We start from the raw sequence: 25406 nt of genomic DNA on the forward strand, positions 1-25406 counted from the left end.
ATCAATAGTCATGAGGACCAATTAAAAAGTTACCTGTACCCTGGACTAATAGATTGTACGTGCGTCTGCGCATTGCGTATTTTAAGTTCCGTAAAAGTTGGAAGAATTTGGTCAACGCAAGTTTGTCCTTTTACATACTTCATATGAGGGTATAATATTATATCGACGATTTATTCACTCTATATCTTGAATATTGCACACCTTTTAATATCCAGGAATGATTTGAATATTAAATATAAGTATAGTCATTGGTGTTCTATATGTGTCCGGTGCTTAAACACAATGCACATTTTGCAGTATAATTCATATTTAAGAAAATTGAATCTGATTGAATTTTCATTTGTGTCATTTGTTATTTGGTCATTTATATTAAATCAAACATTTAAACTGAATTACTATATTCAATGTTTGTAATTTATCGTTGTGTCCATGTGTCCGGACACAAAATGCATGTCAACTATATTTTGCACCGAAACCTTGCCACTAATGCTGAGAAACTGCATATAGGAAAATTGTTCAGCAAAATAAAATCAATTTTTAAGTCAGCAAGACAAAATGGTCAATTGACCTTTTATTGGAGTAATTGCCCTAGAAAGATGTTTTCTACTTTACTTGCTTTTCTTGTAGACACTTAAATAAACAAAAAGAATTTGTTTTAGTAAAATTGTTCAGCAAAATTAGTCCCAATTCCAAATTTAACCTCTGACACAAAAACATAGTCTATATTTTGCCAGTTATTTTTTCATCCCGAGCCTTTCCTAAATCTGCCTCTAGTATTCAGTTTTTGGACATGAACGATGAAAGGATATTGGCCATTGCTACTGGAACATATATAATTCATTGTGTGACATTCACAAAATGTCATTTTATAAAGGTATCAGACTAACATAACATATTATTCTCTAAAATGTGCCCAACCCAAGCAAGGAAATCTGACCCATATGTTGCTTGTCTATTTTTTGGTGTTTGTGTGGTCTGGTTTGGTGTACAATACCATTAAATATTTTGTTTGCAAATCCTGCAATCCTTATTTGTTTTAATGTTTCCCAATGTGAACCATTCAGATAGAGAAGTAAATGAACCTAGAAATGTCCTGTTTGGATTGATTGTTGTTTGCTTATGGCAAGCTGCAGATATTTCATGCAAATTTAGGAAATCCTATATATGGTAACTTTAGGGAATTCATAATTAGTAACTCATATATATATACAATAGTCCTTTTCTGTTTGTTATTACCATTCAAATAAAGGTCAGTTGTTATATGGCATATACCGGTAAGCTTAAGCAGAAATGTCATACATATTTTAATGCCATTTTAAGATTAAACCCATGAAATGGTATTTAAATAGGTAATTTCCCCACAACTCTATCACTGGCAACCAACAATATAAGCAATTTTTTCATTTATGAAGGAGCAAACCTCTAGAATGGTAAAAAGGATGCCACCAAAATTCAAACTTGATATGTGTTATGTGGTAATAAGCATTGTGTATAAGTTTCATAACATTTGGTTGAGCCAAACTAAAGTTGGAAAACATAAACCAATTACAGGATGAACAGATCGACAAAGTACAGACTGACAAAGATAAAACTAAATGCCCCTTTCACTACGACGGGTGCATAAAAATCACTGGACTTCGAGGTTTAGTAATTGAAGAAAAGATATAATATAATATCCAACACTTTAATGATATTATGGATTGGCTGATCACAGACAAAGGCAGGAATGTTTTATATAAACACATGTACAAATATATAAATCTTTCTGAAACACTACACATGTTAATTCTACCATCACAGAAATTGTATAAATTTCTGTATCGTTTTTACATATCCCTGTTACAGAGCATGCAAATATATATAAATCTCTCTGAAAACCACTTATGAAATTTCTACCATCACAGATAAAGTAAATTTCTGTAACATTCTTTTATCTTTATGTAACAGACCATGTTTAATTCCATTAAATGAAATTAAGCTTTGCAACATTACACATATTATTTAAAAACAACAGAACATGAACTATACCTTTTACATTACATATTTAATCCTACTCAAACAGTTTAAGTAAAATTTTGTAAATGTATGATAGAATTCTTATTGAACAGTTAATGTTAAATTCTTACTGCTATTTATAATACATAATTCTTCTTTAATTGTAAACTTGAAATTTTTTCGTAACACAACATCAGAATATTACTGGAACACAGAATACAAGTAAAATTACAAAAATTCTACAATATAACATAAAACACTTAACAAATTATTATGCTTAATCTATGGCAACATTAAAAACACATGGGATTTACAATGTGTATATAATTTGCCATCAAAAGTAAAGAAACCATGTTGAAAGCTAACCCGAATAATTCAGTCCTTATATTTCGCTTACTACATTAACATCTCGCAAGTAGGAGAGATTGATTACGGGGAGGGACTGAATTATTCGGGTTTGTTGAAAGCAGGAATATAAATTTATAGTATGAAACATTTTTTAAGTATGTAGTACACTTTGAATGTTCCTTATTTAATATGCTGATACACATGTATATATGTATGATTATTAAAAATCTGATAATTAGCAGAAATGGTTAGATTGTTTCTAACAAGCTTTAATCTGAAATGTACAATTTTGTACTGACATTACTTTTGTTTTTTTTGTAACAACATTATTAAATATTTATTGTCAAATATTGGCTTGTTACAATATCCTTCAGAAGTCCAAGCTCCTCCTGATGCAGGGGCAGATCCAGCCATTTTAAAAAGAGGGGGTTCCTAACCCAGGACAACGGGGGGGTTCCAATTACATGTCCCCATTCAAATGCATTGATCGTCCAAAAAAAAAGGGGGGGTTCCAACCCCGGAACCCCCCCTCTGGATCAGCGCCTGTGATGTTCTGTACTGATAGTATTATTATACACTAATATTATATATCAATCCATAACACAGCCTGCATATACATATATATAAAGTATTTTGTGAATAGAAAATATATTTTGACGTTGTATTACAACAACATAAAAAAGAAGAAAATTATTATTGCTCCCAGTATCAAAGCAAAGATAATGCCATTTCAAGGAAAATTTTGAAAAATGTTTAAAAATGTTACAAAATCAGTATATAAACCGGTATAATTTTTTGTAAATAAACATACAACCTTCCAATAGTAAGAATTGAACGGAAATACATAATATTAATAATAAATCTAAACAACACTGCTCTGCAAAAAGTGATACATTTTTGTATTTTGGATGATTCAAACAAAGTTAATAGCACTCTGGTATTCAATATTATGTCCATTTTCGTCTACTGTATTTTTGGTCCACTAACATGTTTTGTCTATAGCAGATTTAATGGTGGCAAATGAATACTTGTTGCGTTCACACAGGTTAACAAAAGCATAAAGACGTCTGAGTGAGTACTGGAACTGAAATATAAATAAATAAGGTTAAAATTGTATAATATATAAATTTTCAATTATAAGAATTGTGTCCATAGTACAAGGATACCCCACTCACACTTAGTATCATTTTCAATGTTCAGTGGACCTTGAAATTGGGGTTCAAACTCTAGTTTGGCATTTAAATTAGAATGATCATATCATGAGGAACATGTGTATTAAGTTGCAAGTTGATTGGACTACAACTTCATTGACAACTATTTTTACCAAAAACTTTAACCTGAAGCTAGACAGACTTATGGACAGTGGACGTACAGACCCCAAAAAACCATAATGCTCCTAGGTGGGCCATATAAATCTCAAATATTTAGGTGTCTTTTGGAAAACTGTTGACTTTAGCCTTTACACACAATGGGACACTGTAAGTCTTCAACTGTTAACCAACAGATCAGATACATACACTTCTGGTAAAGATTCAATGAATAAGAGCATCATATTTAAACATGCTTCAATAAAATGCTTCGCTGAGCGCAGCCTGATAAGACCACAGAGGTTGAACCCTGAACAGTTGGGCCAAATTTGAACAAAATATTCAAGCTCTATACTGTCTGAATTTGGATTGTTATCAAATTTTTGACATGATAAAGTTTTCTGACACAAAACAAATATCAAGATCTTACAAATCTATTGCGCAATACTGTGTATTTAAAGATTTCTTCTTGAAACTTAATAAAAATTTTGAAAAAAAAATTGATCCCCTTAAAAAAATTGGAACCCCCCAAAACGTTTTGAATCCCCCCTTGGAGCAATTACCCCCACACTTGATCCCTGCCTTATCTTTTGTATTATGGAACCTTGTAGTACAATTTCAGAGAGATTCATACACTAAAACACAAGTTATTATCTGGATACTATATATGCTCGTTTTGGCCCTTTTTTGGCCCCTAATTCCTGCATGAATGGGACAATAACCTCCAATCTCAATCCCAGCCTTCCTTTTGTGATATGGAACCTTGTGGTATATTATCAGATAGATCCATACTCTCATATACAAGTTATTGTAAAAATACTTGTTGTTTGCCAATTTTTGGCCCTTAATTCCTAAACTGTTGGCACCATAACCTCCAAAATGAATTCAAACCTTCTACTTTAATATGGTATCAAACATTGTGAAACAATTTCAGAGCAATTGAAATACTTTTACACAAGCTATCATCCTGAAAGTAGAAAAATGCTTGTTTTGGGCCACTTTTGGGCCCCTTATTCCTAAATGGTTGGGACCATCATTCCCAAAATCAATCCCAAATTTCCTTTTGTGGTATTGAACCTTCTTATAAACTTTCAAAGAGATCTATTCACGAAAACTGAAGTTATTGTCAGGAAACCAATGTGTCTTCGGAGGACGGGATCGACAATGACGACATCATACCATTATACAATCCCAAAAATTTTTTTTCTGTCTTATAAAAAATATTATCTAACAATGTTATGATATCAGTTTTCATGTGCTTTAAGTATTATTTAAGTGAATTATTATAGTACATGTAATGTCATTTATTTATGAGATATTATAATTCCTTTTTAAATACTAATTGATTGAAAATCATGGCACCATTCATGTGATACAAGTTCTAAGCAGACAAGAGTGTTATTCAAATACAATAAAACACTCAAGGCACAACAACCATTTTCCAATACTTACATTTGGTAGGTCAAGGTCATGACATGTATCTCTCAAATATTCCACAGTTTGTATGTAACAATCATGATTATATAGGTCAACAGTGTCTTCCATGATACTGGTAACTGTCTGGTGATCATGATCCACTGTTTTACTGATAATCTCTTTCACTAATCTATCTATCTTAGATCTTTTCTGTAATGAAACATAAAAGTTAATGTTGTGACTTCAAAATAGCTTATTAAATAATTCATCAGGACGATATTTTTCAAAAGTCTTTACAATAAGTGTAAAACCATGAGAGAAAACTATTTATTTAATCAAATTGAGTTGTGGCGTTCAAACTTAAATCTGCATTTCAATCCACACAGAAACATTAGACCTTGGTTGACATGAATGAAAACTATATCTATTTACTTTTTAGGCCCTATTTTACACAATTTAAAACTGTTTAAGCACACATTTAGCTTTAAATTGATAGATTGCTTTAACAATGAAGGGATATCCTGTTTATAGATACATTGTACATGTATAAGAAGATGTGGTATGAGTGCCAATAAGACAAGTCTCCATCCAGGTCACAAGTTGTAAAAAATCAACTATTATAGGTCAAAGTATCGTCTTCAACACAGATTTGACTCACACTGAATAGTAAGCTATCAGGGCCCCAAAATGACTCAAGTAAACAAACTCAAACAGGAAAACCTAGTATGATCTACTTTGATTTACAGAATAAAAGTAATGATTTCATACTCTCCATCACCATGCTGGATTGTATGAGGTATTGTTTCATATTATAACTTACCAGAGCTAAGCCTGAAAGTTGTGACATCAATTGGTCCTTCTCTAACTCATCTGTTGACAAAAGCCATAAATTTCTAAGCACTTCCATTTCAACATCCTCAGCTTTCACAGCATCTATCTGTGGGTAGAGAATAACAAAAATTGATTTTCAGAATTGTTTTGATACAAAGATTTGACACAGTACAAGATAAATCACCACTTATTGCAGTGTGGTTGGTTGCAAATATGCTTCTCAAAATAAAACTTGTGTTAACAATTTGTGATACACAAGAGGTACCATTATGATGTGGCTTTTGTGCATACAAGAACATTGAAATGCCTGCAAGAGTTTACACCAAATATGACATTAACTCTCTTATATCTATGTATGATGTATATTTTAACTTTTTTGGATTTTAGCGTCACTGATGAGTCTTTTGTAGACGAAACGCACGTCTGGCATATAAACTAAATTTAGTCCTGGTATCTATGATGAGTTTATTTACATGCCAATCTGCTTAAGAATCAGGCAATGGTGAAATCACGACAAACAAAAGACCACGCAGCTTTATATTAATTTAAGATCAGAATGTGTATAATGATGCATAAATATATCATTCTTTTCCCTTTCCCTGTTTTGGAAATGCAAGATATAGTTGGTTGAAATGCACTATAAATAAACAAATAGGAGGAGATAATGAATTTTCTATCATTCTATGAACCAAAGTTTATTTAGATACTTCTACTTGACAATCTTACCACATAGATCTCCTAATTTTCTCTATTTTTGAAACGCACAATTTTACAACAATTGTTTTGAAGTAAAAAATACTTACAGTTGGATCAGGTGCTGGGAATACAATGTTGTTGGCTTGCTGATTTCCTTGGAATTCAGCCACTGTCATTTTACCAATTGACTGAAATATAGAAAAGAAAAACAAATTCAGATAATAGGAATAATGACCTGCAACACAAAAAAAAAAAAAAACAACCATCTTTAAAAATGGTTAGAACTTATCTTTTTTTTGCAAGTAATTAAAATCAACAACAAATAGCTGTATGGTATAAAATTATGTTGTTTGGTTATAAATAAAATCAGTGGCCAAAATCTCACAAGTGTGGACGTATCCCAATCTGATTAATATATATTGTCTGTGTGTAAGCTTTGCCTACATGAATGTACGCCTGAAACTCTCCATTCTATTTTCTGTTTTAAAGACCTCTCGAGATCCTTTGTTTTTTTCAGATTAATACACACTTTCAAAATTTTTAAGGCTAAAATTTCATTGGCTCATTTGGTAACTATCAGAACACAAAAACAAAATGGAGTGTTGTCAGATCATTAAAATTAAAGCATGAACACAGAGGGGCGTAAAGGGGGTTGTATCTGCACGGAAGAACAAGAAATAAAATTACTGTTTCAAGATGAACGTCAATTGAAAATTTCATGATCGTTGATCTTTTCACTGATTTTACGAAACATGGTGAATAATGAACCTTTTTCACTGCTGCACATGAAATAAAAATGGCGAAACATGTTGCACGAAAATAACCCTTTACCGACCTCAACACAGGATCTGTATTTTAATCAGATCAAAAAGTCTCCAGTAACCATGTTATACAATTCAAATGATGTGGCCTTGTAAAACTTAAACAAAACACATGAAATTAGCCCTAAGCACTATTATCAACTAACCTTATCTCCAAACTCCATCACATGACTTGTGTTTGTCTTCTTCTTTGTCATTTTAAACTGATCCTGGATTGTTTCAGAGTTTAAATTTTCCTGCAATTGACAAAATAAGACTATTTCTATATGTAAAATTTAATTGGTTATCTTCTGAAATTATTCATGTTTCAAGAGAAACATTTTATTTTAAGATATCCTATTAAAAGAAAGCAAAATTGTTAGCATTCATGTATTGCTATAGAGAATTTCCTAATTGTTCCATGAAATTTTGCATTCTAATATGACGTGCTTCTTTCGCTTTGTAAACAACACTGTGATAAAATTCTCGATATATCTATACTTAGTGCAGACTCAAAGATATACATGATCATGGCTGTTACAATATACTTCCCACGTAAATCTACATGTATTGGAACCTATTTGCAGACCCTTGGCCGATTTTATTGATTTTAAAAGTGCAATTAAAAAAAGACTAAATAACTGTTATTCTTATTCGAATGCATAATAAACAGCAGTAATGCACAAGAGCTCTGAGAAATCAACAAAATAAAAATAAAATAAAATTCCGCGAAAGTCGATTGATTTTTTTGGCGCATTTAAGTCCGATTTTAAAACATGACGTCATACAAATGAAACCGCTAAAGTTGAAAGTTTTCTGTTACGTGAATCATCGAAATTCGTATGATATTGTATTAAAACTGATTTTTGAGGTAGGTTTTGTTTTATTTTCTAATCTATTGCATTATTTGCATATTTACTAATTTCAGCAAGTCAACATGGCGGCTCCTTAGTTAAGAAATGTCAACTTTGGATTTGACGGAAGCTTACGAGAAAATCATGTAAATTAAAAATGGCAAATGTTGGGTTTGAGAATTAGAAGAATTAAACAGTTTTTTCTAGCGGTTATTCACGAAATAACCCATGCAAGCTACAGATTTATTAAGATATTTAAGCTTTATCTAACAGGGAGTAAACAAGATCAGCCACACACACCAAACCAACCCTTGCTTCAGTATTTTAATGACCGTATTTGTCATATTAGAATCGAAATAATTCATGGAAGCCATAGATTGTTGGAAATTTACACATGGCCTGGGCCGTGATATTCGTTAATTTTATCCCTCGCTAACGCTCAGGATAAAATTCGAATATCACGGCCCAGGCCATGTGTAAATTTCCAACAATCTATGGCTTCCATGAATTATTTCTTAATTAGAGAACGGAAATGACAGATTTAGACATTTTTCAATTCATATAGGGGGTTTAACTTAAGAACAGTAAAAGTGGTGTCATTCAATTCAAATTTGATCTGTGTTTTGTGGAAATAAACATTGTGTATAAGTTACATAATATTTGTCTTTATAGGCAAACAATAGTAATAAAATGGAAACGGAAAATTTGTTTGTTTATAAATGGGCATAACTCATGACCTGTAAAAGTGAGTTAGGACTGATGGACAAGGGTAATACTTAATGCCACCTTTGCCTAGTGGAGGGGGCATAAAATCTACCCTGTTATGATTACCTTGTCAGAATCCTGTAGCCACATTACACTAAATACATCTCCCAAATAGGTCTTCCTCTTCTTGTCAAAATAACAAGCATAAGATGACTGAGATGAGTTAGAGGCTGACAATGCAAGGACTGAAAATAAACCAACCATATTTAATACAAACTTTGGCAAAATGTATAACATAAAGATGCCATTTCAACAGATTAAAAATGCACCTCTGATAGAGTGAAATGCTTCCTTTTTTGAAGACTTAAATTTAGTTATTCAATGTATTAGATGCTTAAAAAACAAGTAACCTGAAGTTCATTGATAAATAAAAGATCGCAATAAATTTTAAGCATGTTCACAGTAGTTCATTCCATTATTTCCACAACATACAATCATATAAAAGATACCTCCCAAACAAAAAAATAGTTCTTCCAAAAGCTGGAAAAGGGGAGATAATTTTCAATGTTTTCTAATTTCAGAATTTGACATTTGATTGTCGTGTCATGATTGGTGTTTTGTTGATGAAGTTTTCATATAGATACTTTCATTGTTAATAGACTTACAAAGGAGCATGTTTATATTGTTTGATTTGTTTCTTTAACAGTGCATGTCAATCACTTACTGTTTATATCTTTTGGTAGAAGTGTTTTAAACATAGATCCAGATTCACAAGATTCCAGGTAAAACACAAGCTAAAATTAAATAAATAAAATTTATTTATATGAATATATATCAGCAATTTGTGAAAATCTTGCTGTTTATGTGTTCAAAAACACTGTAAAGTAATATCTTTAGATTTGATTTCAGAAAACAATTTACTGATATAAGAGAATGATTCAATATTCATATGTGAAATAGATTTGTCACAACAAAAACAAGAAAACAGTTTTAGTTCTAAATTAATAATGCATTACCTTTGCAAATTTCTGTTCTTGATGCATTTCTTTTAAAACTTTCATCAGATCTTTACTGTGGAGCTAGAAGAAAATCAAAAAAAAATTTTGTATACACTTTTTTCTTTTGGATTCTTTAAAACATACTGGTTTTCATTGTGTTGTAGGTACATTGTATGTGCAAATTAAACTTTAAGGTTGGGTACTGATTTCCATTGTGTTGTGGGTACAAATAAGGTGCAGGCTTAAATGCAAAATGTGTCTTTTCCTGGAAATCAATACATTTAATAGGCAAACATACAGGTTAATTTTCTGAATACACATAAATAAATCTCAAACAAATAGACAAATATAGACAATTTCCTTTAAAAGGAGCTATGGCTTTAAACACATTTCGTAGACTTCCGTATAAGTAAAACAAAAATAAATAGCATGTCGTTTATATATTTTTTCTTATATTTTTGACATTTGAAAAAATCTGTAAGCTCTTGGTTAAAAAATTTAATATATTGTGAATTCATTATTATTTGTTAGATACCAATTTATCTTGGGAATAGGGAAGCCACAAATTTAAATGTTCTAGGAATTGCAAATTTACTGTATGATTAAATGCAGACTTTTAGCAAAACCATGAATTCAAATATTGACTAAAATGCAAGTTTTCCTCAATCCATGAAAAATTGGTACCCTCAAAAATAAATAAAATCTGCAGTACTTATAATTATATTTTGTACTTACAAATTTTTGTCCAAAAGCAATCAAGTTTGGTGCTCCATGGTCAACAAAATTTACAAAGATATGATCATTTGGTCCACTGAAAAAAAAATCATAATAAAATTGGTTTTTCCTCTACAAGATGTTTATAAATCTTTCTAAAGGATATTTTTTGTAATGTTTAATTTCAATACGACAATGACAATCTTTTTTGGTATTGACTGATGAGAACAAACATTAAAATGAAGAAAATATTAACTTTTAACATTTCTTAAATTCTTTAAATTTTTTCTGAATTGTGCAACGTTTCCAGAAGAAATTTTATAAGTTCTAATACTATATACATAAGGAGTAAGAATGTAGACAGTTTGATGCAATTTTTGCTACTGACCAATAATTACCTATTTATAACTTTGCCACTACCTTTGCCCTTCACCTTTTTACTTTCACCTTGTAATACATCCAGGAATACATCTGGAGTGACATCCTAAAAATAAATGTAATATATAATATTTCAGGATCTGGATTTTTTGGAGGAGGTTGGGGTTTGGGGGAAAAGGGGGGGGGAGTATTTACTTCTTTTTTTAAACATATTGCAAATTATTCTTTATATTTAGCACCCAGTTATTTTCTATTCTTTATTTTTTGGTGTTATATAAAAAGTAAAATCACAAAAATACTGAACTTAGAGGAAAATCAATTTCGGAAAGTCCATAATCACATGGCAAAATCAAATAACAAAACGCATCAAAATATAAATGATATAATTGTTCTCTATTCTGATTTGTTTACCATCACAACTAAATTTCAGGTTATGTGAGATCATGTGACCAAAATGTTATAACAAACATCCTTAAACCAAAACTTTAACATCATACAAGATGTGATAACCGAAGAAAGGACGGACAGATTCACAAGCAAGACTGGAAAACAAAATGCCACATATATTATCCTAAGTGGGGTTTATATAATTATTAACAACACAGGGTAATGTAACACAACACTAAATATTGTTGCATCTAAGAAAAGGCTTCCAAATAGCTTTCTCATCACATGTTACTCCTTCATACTGTAGTTACGGAAAAATAGTCCAAACACTTTACTTTCCACTAAGGAAACAATGCCTTATAACACTCTTAATTTGTTTTTCAGATTTCATTATCATTATAATCATTCATTCATAAATTATAAGTTCTTGAAATATTCCTCATCAATTTTCAAGAAATTCTGCAATCTCAAAATAATTTTAACATCAAATAAACAATTACATGCTGCTGTATCTGGTCTGGCTCTTCTGTGGATGCAGATCGAGAGCTTAAGAATCCTAGGCTATCTTTAATCTTGTATATTGACTTTCAAATTTGTCAATTAAACATCTTATAATTAGTTTACCTTTAATCCTGTATAGTCTTTTGGAACTCCATGGTACACATCAGGTCCATCTGGCTGGTTAATGATAACTCCTGGTTTTGGATTTCTAAAGAAAAAAATTGAAAATGTTTAAAATATATAATTTCTGTTTTCTCTAAACAGAATTCAAGACCTGAAATTTGATATTATCGCAGCAAATCGAAATGTTCTATGGCACAATCAGAGCCATTTAATTTTCTTTTGATCTTTTACTTCAATCTTTGTCATACTCAAAAAGTTTGTTCATTGAAAACTCTCTATTGGTGATCAGTGTTCACAGGATACTAGTTAGAGGGACAATTTACTTTGTTCAGTAATACATATATCTCTTTTTAGCTCACCTGGCCCACAGGGCCAAGTGAGCTTTTCCCATCACTTTGCGTCCATCGTCCTTAACTTTTACAAAAATCTTCTCCTCTGAAACTACTGGGCCAAATTAAACCAAACCTGGCCACAATCATCATTGGGGTATCTAGTTTAAAAAATGTGTCCGGTGACCCGTACAACCACCCAAGATGGCCGCCATGGCTAAAAATAGAACATAGGGGTAAAATGCAGTTTTTGGCTTATAACTCAAAAACAAAAGTATTTAGAGCAAATCTGACAGGCAGTAAAATTGTTTATTAGGTCAAGATCTATCTGCCCTGAAATTTTCAGATGAATCGGACAACCCGTTGTTGGGTTGCTGCCCCTGAATTGGTAATTTTAAGGAAATTTTGCTGTTTTTGGTTATTATCTTGAATATTATTATAGATAGTGATAAACTGTAAAAAGTAATAATGTTCAGCAAAGTAAGATTTACAAATAAGTCAACATGACCAAAATGGTCAGTTGACCCCTTTAGGAGTAATTGCCCTTTATAGTCAATTTTTAACCATTTTTCGTAAATCTTAGTTAACTTTTACAAAAATCTTCTCCTCTGAAACTACTGGGCAAATTAAACCAAACTTGGCCACAATATTGGGGTATCTAGTTTAAAAAATGTGTCTGGTGACCCTTCCAACCAACCAAGATGGCCGCCATGGCTAAAAATAGAACATAGGGATAAAATGCAGTTTTTGGCTTATAACTCGAACCAAAGCGTTTAGAGCAAGTCTGACATGGGTTAAAATTGTTTATCAGGTCAAGATCTATCTGCCCTGAAATTTTCAGATGAATCGGACAACCCGTTGTTGGGTTGCTGCCCCTGAATTGGTAATTTTAAGGAAATTTTGCTGTTTTTGGTTATTATCTTGAATATTATTATAGATAGAGATAAACTGTAAACAGTAATAATGTTCAGCAAAGTAAGACTTACAAATAAGTCAACATGACCAAAATGGTCAGTTGACCCCTTTAGGAGTTATTGCCCTTTATAGTCAATTTTTAACCATTTTTCGTAAATCTTAGTTAACTTTTACAAAAAATCTTCTCCTCTGAAACTACTGGGCAAATTAAACCAAACTTGGCCACAATATTGGGGTATCTAGTTTAAAAAATGTGTCTGGTGACCCGTCCAACCAACCAAGATGGCCGCCATGGCTAAAAATAGAACATAGGGATAAAATGCAGTTTTTGGCTTATAACTCAAAAACCAAAGCGTTTAGAGCAAGTTTGACATGGGTTAAAATAGTTTATCAGGTCAAGTTCTATCTGCCCTGAAATTTTCAGATGAATCGGACAACCCGTTGTTGGGTTGCTGCCCCTGAATTGGTAATTTTAAGGAAATTTTGCTGTTCCTGGTTATTATCTTGAATATTATTATAGATAGAGATAAACTGTAAACAGCAATAATGTTCAGCAAAGTAAGATTTACAAATAAGTCAACATGACCGAAATGGTCAATTGAGCTCCTAACGAGTTATTGTCCTTTATAGTCGATTTTTAACAATTTTCATAAAATTTGTAAATTTTTATTAACATTTTCCACTGAAACTACTGGGTCAAGTTCATTATAGATAGAGATAATTGTAAGCAGCAAGACTGTTTAGTAAAGTAAGATGTACAAACACATCACCATCACCAAAACACAATTTTGTCATGAATCCATCTGCTTCCTTTGTTTAATATTCACATAGACCACGGTGAGCTACACAGGCTCTTTAGAGCCTCTAGTTATATTCCATACATGCACATGTAATAATAAATATGAAAGCTTATAACCATAGAAATACATGTATAACCTTCAATCTCCAGTAATAGCCTTTATTCACAGTAAATCACTCAATATCAACAACAGCGATAAAGTTATTCCTAAGTGAATTTCTTCTGTCTTGTTATAACTTTTTTGTTGTGTGGGATTATATACAAGCCACATTCAGTCAAAAAGGGTAGGCACAACACATCCCTATGAACAACACATGCAACAACTCTCTGAATGTCTTAAAAATAGACTGTTGCAAAGCTGAATATTGCCCCAAATCTTACATTATTTTGGTGGTCGTCTTTCTGTCTTTCATCTGTATAAAAGTACCTTGCAGAATGAACCTATATTGTGTTCTGGTCCTGAATATTCATGAAATATCAACCACTGTATTTTAAATAAGTAAAAATCCATCAATTATTCAATAATAATTAGGTATGCAGGTTAAAATGAGATTGTAGGTAATGTTAAATATTTTAGCCATTATAGCCAATACAGCATGCAAGTTATAAAATGTCTTACTCTTTATTGTTGGCTATATCATCAACCATCATAACAATAATTCTCTCATCTGGTAACCCATGATTCTTTAGTACTTGATAAGCATGACAAACATCAGCCTACAAAAATAAAATAATTTTTTTTTTTAAATTTAACTACAGAAAAGTTTTGTGATACATGTAGTTGTCATCTCAATTTTGAAGGTTGAAAAAGTTATATCATGTGATGTTTTATTCAGGTAAATTATGAAAATTGAAATTTTCACTTTAAAATTTGACCACACTTTTCTATTTTAACCCCCTCAACTAATGAAAACATCTTGTAAGTTGAAATGTCACCCTTAAATTTATGTTAACGCAGAAGAGTTTAAATTGATCAAAACACTGTCATGACCACATAAATTTCTGACGTTTTCATGTCTTGTGTGTGTGAGATGAAATCTGACACAGGAAAACCTAACAATCTCATAACTAAGTATTGTCTTCAAGTTGTAGTTATTCTGAAAAATAGGGATTTAAACTGCCAATTCTCTTCTTTCCATATAAATTTCTATCATGATCAGTAAGTCAATACAAATTCAACTTGAAATTCACAGAAACATGTTACAATTGTTGCAATTGTTTGCACCTGTCCTAAGTCATGAACCTGTTGTTCAGTGGTTGTCGTTATTTGATGTGGTTCCTAAGTGCATCTTGTTTCTTAAATAGATTAGACCGTAGGTTTTTCTGTTTGAATGGTTTTACACATCACTTTTGGGGTCCTTTAAGGCTTGCTGTTTGGTGTGAGCCAAGGCTCCCTGTTGAAGGTCGTACTTTGACCTTTAATGGTTTACTTTTTACAAATTGTGACTTGAATGGAGTCTCGAGTTGTCTTATCATGCTTATTGGCACTCATACAACATTTTTTATATTAAAAAAACTAAATTTAGCATAAAATTGTATACATGTTTACCAGAGTATCGGTAAGTCTATTTTTTTCTTTAAAAATTACCAAATCATAAACATTACAAGTCATTATGGATTAGTTAATCTTATTCAACCAACTCCTAAAGTTATGAGATTTCTTTCCCTGGTTCTTCCTCCATTAATATGTCATATCAAATCCCCTTGACTGACAAATAATAAACTCCATATAGTCATGATAGTGTTAGCAAGGTGTTGATCGATGCATGAAATCAATATTACTTAGACCATTAAATCACAGATAAAAATCAGTTTATTTTTACTGCATGTACATCAACCTTATGACATTTGTATATATGATGAATTTTAATATGTATATATATGTACAGGTATATGATATATTATCCCCGGCTTAGTATGTATCTAGGATTTTGATTGGTTAACGCACGTCGTTACAAAACCCATAGCCCCTGGGTGTTGCTAACCCATATCCCCGGACGTTGCTAACCATTATCCCGGGGAACTTCACGCAAGTTTTCCTTAGTTCCATGATTGCTCCTTGTGAAATATTGAATTCTGTAGATTATCCATGATGTTTGTAATTAAATATTTAATTCATTAACGATTTTGTCCTATTATGCCGATCATTTACACTCATTTCATTAAATGCATCACTTAACTGCCACATTTTCAAGGAATTGGACTACTGACCTAGCTATGCAAATTACCTACGTTGACGTCACACCATCTATCATGGCGTAACGCTCACAACATTGAGCGCCAAATTTGACTCAATCCAGTTTCTCTGTCTCCGTATTAAAAACTTCTTATATTTGACTACCTGTAGGGTTCTACCATAGGTAGTACCCTTCACCCCGTTAAAAAATATGTAAAATTTCCAAATTTCAATAAAACTTTTTTAGATAATGAAAAAAACGTTGTTTTCGCGTTACACTTTGTACACGAATTTCCATAAAACTCGCCCGATTCGGACTAAGACCGGGGATAAATTCGTTATCTACGTTCATATCCGTAGATATGGATATTTTAACACCCTTCAGTACCCTGTACACCCTTCGGCTACGCCTCATGGTGTACTGGGGTACTTCAGGGTGTTAAAATATCCATATCTACGGATATGAACGTAGATAACTTATATTATCTGACTTTATTCCAAAAATATTCCAAGAAAAAAACCATATTTCTGCATAATCTTTTGAACTACTATACATGCAGTGTATTCCATTCATAGATGTGAGCTTGGAAAAGTTATAATTTAATCCAAGACACATAAGTATGCCATTATCATGATATCAAATGAACATGGAATCTTTGAAAGCATACCAATCAAAAGTAGAAATGGTGTTTACATGTACATGTACAGTGTATGTCAATCATATCAATAAACCATCATTCCTTTGAATGATATGAAGAGTTCCAAAATTTAAACAGTGTAAAAGATTAACATAATTGAAAGCTGTAACTAATATAAACACTTATTTTTTTAAACATTTATTCATAAATAAACTCTTTTTAAGTTAAATTAGTATGTACAAAAATGTACAACATGTACATCTGTAACACAGGTCTGTTGATCCATAGACATGTTACTAAAAAAGTTTAATTACAAATTTGCCTTGGGAATTTAGATCATAAGATTAAAAAGTCATATGACAGAAAATATTGAACTAGCATCTGTTGCTTTACATTTTAATATTTGCCTGAGGATTATGATATACAAGACAATGGCCATGGTGAAATTAATATTAACTTAATATACATGTATCAAAAGTACCTTTAATACTGTATAAATTTAATTATAATATTAGTGCTGTCATTGCTGTTGGGTTTCTGACTCATATAGCCCTATGCACATCTGTATACATTCAAAAAATTCAATAACTCATCATATTTATATTGTTGTTCAATTAAATGGTAACATTTGTTCTAAGCTCAAGCATGTGACTAAACTAGGATGTAAATTCTTCGTCATTCATGAATAAATTTATCAAATCACATTTTGATCACATGACATACATGTAAATTATTATGAATTGTTATTTAATCACATGCAAAGTCATGAGCATTACATATGACCCCAAAAAGAAATTGATATAGATAAAATTTAATCTTCTCAAGTATCCTGTCTAATTCAATATTGATTAAATTATCAGTGTTAAGTGTAAAATTGTACTATAATAAGATAACTTTTCATTTAATCAAGTAATTAAGCAGATAAGGTAACATCTAGACAAGGATGGATCAATTAAATGTGTTATAAGTTTGTAAAAGAGATAGCAGTGTTGTTAAACAAAATGTTAAATATGTATAGACTTGATAAATTTATTTTGTATTAATCATTTATAATCGAATAGAAATCGAAAGGGTAAACTGGTCCGCCGTTCTATCTACAGCTTCGCACCGAAGGAACGGGTTGGAGCTATTGTCACATTGGCATTAATTGGACGAGTCGTACAAATTCAACGATTCGCTAATAAAACTGGCCAATTAAAGTGATAGGATATTGACCTCAAATGTTACTAGTGCGATGCCGCAAAATAAACAAGTATCTGTTAATTAACCCCATGGTGGTACTCGCAGATAGATGACCAACGAGCGTGTTAACATGTTCTTGACACACTGAGCCGGTATCTTTCATTCCCTAAAGAACTCAGTAGGGTTATAAATGTGCTAATTTCTCTTTGATTTGCTATCAGTATAATATATAATAAAACATAGCACATGATGTACTAGTCTCGTCAAATTATTAAATTGCGTGGTCAGAATTCTGACCACGGGATTTAGGCCATACCTGTTGTCAGTGTAGCGATAAGTGAACACAACAGGGGTCCAGTTTATCGAAAGGGGGGATATCAAATATATATACACTGTAAGATTGATTGAATTATCCATAAAGAAATTATGTTTATATCCCTAGCGAGTGTAAAAATCTGAGACTTCAATATAGTGCAACAGGTTCTCAACTTATTTATTACAATTGGCAATTACAAAACATGTATATGGAGCATAATAATCAGAGACAGAAAAGCAGAAAGAAAATTTAAAACTTCTTAAAATTCATTCAAAAAATCACTTAAAATCAACTTTCAATTTGCGTTTTACCTGGTGTCTGTAGTTCATCCATCCATTTGAGCCTGCAACTAACAAAGCCCAGTGAACTCCGTCGTCTTTTAGTTTAGGAAGTTCAAAATTATGTGGTATCCCAAGGACTAGCCCTGTCAAACAAACACAAACCAGAAAAACCTGCATCATTGTCGCTTCTAGTTGTAAATATGTATGTGTGAGGTGAACACTGTTGTACTTTCTTTTTGTTTACAGTAATAACATCACATGATTATGATTCTGTCACGTGGATTCTGTTTTCAGATTTAACTTGAGAGAGCTGAGCTAGAGAGCTAACAAAACATATTGATACCAGTCAAGTGCATTCGGAAGTTCTCAAGACTTTTCCCTCATTAGAAATATGGCGGGAAACCCAAATTGTCAAGATGAGAAAAAGCTACTTTGTGATAGGTACTATATTTATGTTCTTTCACGTTAAGAAATGACAACTACTGAAATCAAATATGTATACCATCAGGCTTCAAGTCATAGGCTTTTCTGATGTAAATGTTCTTGTATTTCAATGTGGAATGTGTCAACTTGAAGAAGTATACTGTCTTTTACTGACTAAAGTGTCCTTGTAGGCCCCCTTTTAAAATAATATGGAACTTTAATAATATAGGGTTATTGCATGAATATTGGGGAATATTGTCCAGAGTAAAATTTTATATTGCATGAGCTTGTGAGTGCAATATATGTTTTACGAGGGACAATATACCCCAATATTCATGCAATAACCCTTTTATTGTATAACAATATAATATTTGAAAGTAAAAATTGGTTTAAACTAAGTTTTGTCATCAATGACGTCATGAATTTTGAAGGTTAATTTATTGAACTAGTGCAATATAGAATTTATTGCACGCTAACTTTTGGTTACTTTCTGTGGGAAATATTATATTGCTACATGTGCTATATATACAGTCAGAGCTCAGACATAAATAAGTCTGAATCTGCTTTTGACTTATAGATGTCTAAATTTGTAAGTTTTAGGATTTGTCTCCCTTTAATGCAAGACAAGATACGACTTAAATAAGTCAAATATTGTTAAGCAAGAAATGATTGACCAGAATCAAAAAGTTGCAAATATCAACTCCTACAAGTCGATAAGTTACCAAAATTGGTCAACTTCAAGACCCACGCATACTTATAAAAAGGTCATGCATCTAAATCAAATAATGACAACATTGAAAGCCAATGCCTTGTCTTCTAAAGAAAAATATGAATGAGAGTCTGAAAAATCGGGGATCATGTTAATTAACCTTACAATGCAACCACCTGGATCTACACTTAATGAGGTAAAACATCTGTGTTTAGTAAGGATGTTCAATTAGATAATTAAATATAGATAGATCAAGTCCTTGTGAACTCTCAGACAGGTTTTTACTGTCAAAGGTGGTGTAGTTTGGCCACCAAGTCAAGTTAAGTTTTTTCATCAACATAAATAGACCTAAACAAGTCTGTCATTTTGTGACTTAGATAAGTCGAAAATTGAAAACACATTTTTATAAAGAATACATGTTTTGACTTCTTTAAGTCATAAACAGAAATAGACTTGTTTATGTCTGAGCTCTGACTGATATATGCAGTAATAATAAATACATCAGACTTTTTACATTTATTTCAACAATTGATTTACTATAACTTCAAGAAATCTTATAAACTTTACAAGATATCTTATTTATGATATTTTATAACATTAGATTTAAACTATATAATTTCTTGTCCTCGGATTTTTGGACTCCAAAAGTTGGGGCGAGCAAGCCATTTGAAAATTTTAATAAAAAAATATTTAATATACAAATTTTTGAGGTGTAAACATTAAATAGTAGGTTTTGACAATATCAAAACTTGCTTTATCACTTGTATTTTGACATTTCTTTAATTAATGAAGTATTTTTTTCCCTGTTCACAATGAGATAATTGAATAATTAAATCTGGTCTATGTTATATAATGTGTGACTAACAATGAGCCAATTCTCCATCCATGTCATAATATGATTGGGAACAACCCCTTAATGTTATAAATATCCCTTTAATGAGGGGTCAATATCAATTATAATATTATAGTAAAAAACTATATATATCTATTCTATCTGGTATCAAATGTTTAAAACATGTGATGTCCAAGAATTTTGTAATATTCCTTGACTTTAACCATGTTAACACATTTACTGTACCAGTTTAATATTATTCAAAATAAGTGGACCCCTCTTTTAGAAAGTTGTTTAAAATATGATTTATTTCTCCTCTTTTTGAATTAAAAATTCTAAGTTTTCCAAGATTTTGTATTGTAGCACTATACAAATCCTTGATATTTCTATTTTCTTTTCTACATCAGTAAAATGACCCCTTGTCTGAGGGAGGGTTGTTCCCAACCTGATAATAACAAACAGAGGCCAAAATACGGCCTTTTACACAGGGTTTTGATCAAGACCAAACAGCAAGCTATAAGGGACCCAAAAATTATTAGTGTACACAACTCGAACAGGAAATCCAACGATCTAATTTATATATCATAGTGGGAAAATACCAATGAACCAAACATCAAACCATAACTGCTGAACGAAAGGCCCCTTAATCAATCAGGGCAGGTGCATAAACATGCAGCAACTATGGATAGTTTTGTTTCGCCAGCATGCAATATAATTGCAGTTGAAGGCAAATCCTTCAGAAGTTCTTTGTTCTTTATTCTAACAACGAACATTTTTTGATAGGGAATATAAGTAAGGGGGAAAGGAACCAATGTTTTGTTCTGTACAGGTATTTCCGCTGTTAAATATTTATATCGGAGCACTCCCTCTTGGAATAAATTGGTTTCATGCTAAAACAAATAATGTCACAGATATTTACACAGTGTGTTGGGGTGCTTATAGGTTTAAAATCATTATATACACTCAAGGTTAGACTGCAATTTTAAAATCAAATGTTGATATCTTTTAAAATATTTACAAAAAAACAGTGTAGGAAATAGACATGATTACATTTCCGGATGCGGGAAGCAGGAAAATAAAAAAAATAACAAAAATTCTGTTTTGAAAAAAATAGGTGCGGGCGGGTCTGTCGAACAAGGAATTAAATTGGTGTGGCCTAAGATAAATTGTGATACTTATATATTATATAAGACATCTTATATAAAATAAAAGTGTTATGAACTGGCTGTTTCTGTATTGGCACTTGTATAGATTCTCGGGCAGCTCTCTCGAGGCCAATACAGCAAACCTTTAATCTATACCAGTGCCAAAACAGAAACATTATGAGTTAATAACACTATATTATAACTATATATATATATAATTTTCTTTAAAGATTATTTCATTAACTACATGTATGTGAGATATCTTACAAACTTTAAGAGATATCTTATAAAGTATTTAAGATATCTCATAACCTTTATGAGATATCTTAAATTTACCTAAGATTGTTAGGGATTGTTTGCTGTCATCTATAATCTGCAACATTCCTTAAATTGCTGACTGGATTTCTGTTAAAGTTTGAATCTTTAGTTTATAAATGCCATTGTGGTCTCCCTAGTATTGACCCTAATTTCTGTTTTGTCAATAAATGTCATCTATGTAGTAGTAGAGGTATGAATATGTCAGCTCTAATATGTTTTTCCATGTGTATTTCTATAGTGCTCAAATGATTGCACATAACAACTGAATTTCAAGTTAATGTATTTGCTTTTCAGCAGTAAATATCCAATTCCTCCTCCAAGTTGAAATGCACTATATCAGACCACCAGCAGAGAAAACTGCTGGGCAGAATCCATTTTTATTTACGTAAATTATGCCCATATTACAGGTGTATTACGATAGAATTGGGAAAGAAGAAGTATGAAGCCTGCCTAACTTATTATAATGATCCTGCTAAGATTGGCTATGGAATTATACTTACACATGGTGCAGGAGGGCACATGAACCATAAACAGCTAGTTGGTATTGCAGAGAAGTTGGCTAAAGCTGGATATTTAGTCTTACGTTTTACCTGTAAAGGATTGAACCTTGCTTACAGGACTAAAGTGTTTACAGGAATAGTGGTAAAGACAACTTTTTTTCTGAATTATAATTTGACATTCAAAAGTTTGTATTTTCTGATGAATTTCAAAGTTGAAATTTCTCTTTTCCAATGAGATTTCTGCATAAAGAACGTATTTTATTCAGATTTCAAAAAATAATATGGATTGAAAGTTTTTATTTTTCAAAATTGACGTATATGTTTGAACTGTGAACAGATACTGGTAAATGGGCAGAGAGTTACAATTTATTTATTTAGTCTAGTATCAAAGATAATCAGTATTTAATTTATCTTCTGAAAATCATGCAAGAGATATGTTTCTTGGCATCATGAATTACGCAAGTCAATTAAGCCACTTTGACAACTTTGTTTTGCAAGTTATTCAATAATTAAAAAAGTTTTTGCTTAAAATATTTTCAAACAGTTAAGTTAAAGAAACAGACAAAAATGGTTTTAAAAAATTGAAGCCTTTGTTAATTTAAAGGAAAAGTTATTTCAAAACTGAATGGTGACTTGTTCTGTATTTTCATGGGAGATAACTCATAACTTGTGTTTCAAAGAAGGAAAAGGTTTTGTCAACTACATGAAATTTGTATATTTCAGGACTATGTAAAGGAGAATTATCCTCATCTGAAGGGATGTTTTATTGGAGGTAAGTTTCACAGATATAAAGTATCACATTCATTGTACTGTTAGGAAAAAAATGTTGTTTTAATAGCTTAGTAGTGCTATTTAGAATAATTATACAGAAGCAAAATGAAATACATATAATTAAAAAGATGTGGTATGATTGACAATGAGACTACTCACCACCAAATTCTAGAATTATTTTTTTGCTTTGAAATGCAATCTTACAACTAATTTAGCAAAACTAAGTATAATTCCTAAAAGAGTCATTATTTTTTCAGTAAACCAAAAGTTTTAATTTTGTCTTCAGGTCATTACTTGTATAAGGTATACACTAAACAATTCCCATATGATATATTTTCATTTCTTGTGCCATACTCAGAATGAACAGGTCAACAAAAACGTGCTGTTTAATTTATTTATCTTTTATCACGTTCTTATATAATAAACCATGTGTATCCATGTCATCTATATAGTACATTTACATATTGTGATAAGCTTAAGATAAACAAAAAGGGCATAGTCATTATAATTGTATACATTAATTGGTTTTAGGACGTTCCATGGGATCAAGGGCAGCTGTTGGTGTTTGTTGTGATTCAAAGATGACCGATTTTTTACAAGGTGTCATATGTTTATCATATCCTTTACATAAACCGAATGACTTCAAACAGTTACGAGATGGTCCACTTAATGATGTCACAAAGCCAGTCCTTTTCGTTAGTGGGACAGATGATAATATGTGTGATCAGGAGTTGTTTTTACCTGTCCTTGATCACATGACCAAAAGTCAGGTGCACTGGATTGAAGGAGGAAATCATGGACTTGAGATTAAGGGAAAACCCATTGAAGATATAGTTCTAGAAATAGATCATGTTATCAGAATTTTTATTTTGGAATGTCTTACAGATAAACTTAAGAGAACTAAAGTACAGAAGGCTGTGAAAAAGAAAATAAAAACTCAATGAAATCTTTATATTGTGTTTTCAATATTTGCTTTCTATGAAACTAATGATGTTGAATAAAATAAGGTGTTTGGTATAGGTCAATGAGACAGCACTCCAGAATACAAATATAATTGAAAAGATATCAAGGGGTCAACACACATTCTAAAAACATTGTGAATAAATGAAACAAACTATCAAATATTTGCAATCAACAATAAATTCTCTAAATAAAAAAAATAAAAAAAACAACAGTAGGATTTGACACAAGCAAATGAATATGGTTTATTTTTATGCCCCACCTACCATAGAAGAGGGGCATTATGTTTTCTGGTCTGTGCCTCTGTTTGTCCGTCCCGTCCGTCCATCCATTCGTTTGTTCGTCCGTGCATCCGTTCGCTTCAGGTTAAAGTTTTTGGTCAAAGTAGTTTTTGAAAAAGTTGAAGTCAAATCAACTTGAAACTTAGTACACATGTGTCCCATGATATGATCTTTCTAATTTTAATGTCAAATTATAGTTTTGACCCCAATTTCATGGTCCACTGAACATAGAAAATGATAGTGGGAAGTTCAGGTTAAAGTTTTTGGTCGAGGTAGTTTTTGATGAAGTTAAAGTTACATCAACTTGAAACTTAGTAAACATGTTCCCTATTTTGCTCAAAATAGAACATAGGGGTTAATTACAAGTTTTGTCTGTTATTTTGAAAACCAATATGAATAGAGAAGATCTGATGAGTCAAAAATGTTGAGAATTTTGAAATACTACAGTGTACCATTTTGCTGATTATTTTGAAAACTATAATAGATACTAGTAGAATGATTTTTATGCCCCACCTACGATAGTAGAGGGGCATTATGTTTTCTGGTCTGTGCGTCCGTTCGTTCGTCCGTCCGTCTGTCTGTCCCGCTTCAGGTTAAAGTTTTTGGTCAAGGTAGTTTTTGATGAAATTGAAGTCCAATCGACTTCAAACTTAGTACACATGTTCCCTATGATATGATCTTTCTAATTTTAATGCCAAATTAGAGTTTTTACCCAAATTTCACGGTCCACTGAACATGGAAAATGATAGTGCGAGTGGGGCATTCGTGTACTGAGGAC

General features: G+C 31.6%; 2 protein-coding genes across 3 annotated transcripts; one reads left to right on the plus strand and one right to left on the minus strand.

The window, feature by feature from the left end:
* Positions 1 to 1670: 1670 nt before the first annotated feature.
* LOC139516541 (legumain-like) lies at positions 1671 to 18956 on the minus strand. 2 transcript variants are annotated; one of them, XR_011662982.1, is made up of 14 exons: positions 18720 to 18956; positions 14716 to 14813; positions 12054 to 12138; positions 11063 to 11148; positions 10686 to 10761; positions 9969 to 10031; positions 9677 to 9746; positions 9079 to 9197; positions 7561 to 7650; positions 6701 to 6781; positions 5887 to 6003; positions 5103 to 5276; positions 2887 to 3427; positions 2648 to 2732 (listed from the first exon to the last, which is right to left on the minus strand). XR_011662982.1 is itself a non-coding variant. In XM_071306709.1 (13 exons), the coding sequence occupies exons 1-13, from the start codon at positions 18867 to 18869 to the stop codon at positions 3326 to 3328; spliced, it is 1311 nt and encodes a 436-aa protein (XP_071162810.1). In that variant the 5' UTR covers positions 18870 to 18956; the 3' UTR covers positions 1671 to 3325. The 2 variants fall into 2 exon arrangements, 1 of the variants encoding a protein (XP_071162810.1); XM_071306709.1 differs by having other exon boundaries at positions 1671 to 3427.
* Positions 18957 to 18995: 39 nt separating this feature from the next.
* Positions 18996 to 24337, plus strand: LOC139516542 (testis-expressed protein 30-like). The gene is made up of 4 exons (XM_071306710.1): positions 18996 to 19130; positions 22524 to 22758; positions 23340 to 23388; positions 23919 to 24337. Exons 1-4 carry the CDS (start codon positions 19081 to 19083, stop codon positions 24329 to 24331), a joined length of 747 nt encoding a protein of 248 aa, XP_071162811.1. The 5' UTR covers positions 18996 to 19080; the 3' UTR covers positions 24332 to 24337.
* The last annotated feature ends 1069 nt before the right edge of the window (positions 24338 to 25406 follow it).

Source organism: Mytilus edulis, chromosome 3, assembly GCF_963676685.1.
Source record: "Mytilus edulis chromosome 3, xbMytEdul2.2, whole genome shotgun sequence".
Taxonomy (NCBI): domain Eukaryota; kingdom Metazoa; phylum Mollusca; class Bivalvia; order Mytilida; family Mytilidae; genus Mytilus; species Mytilus edulis.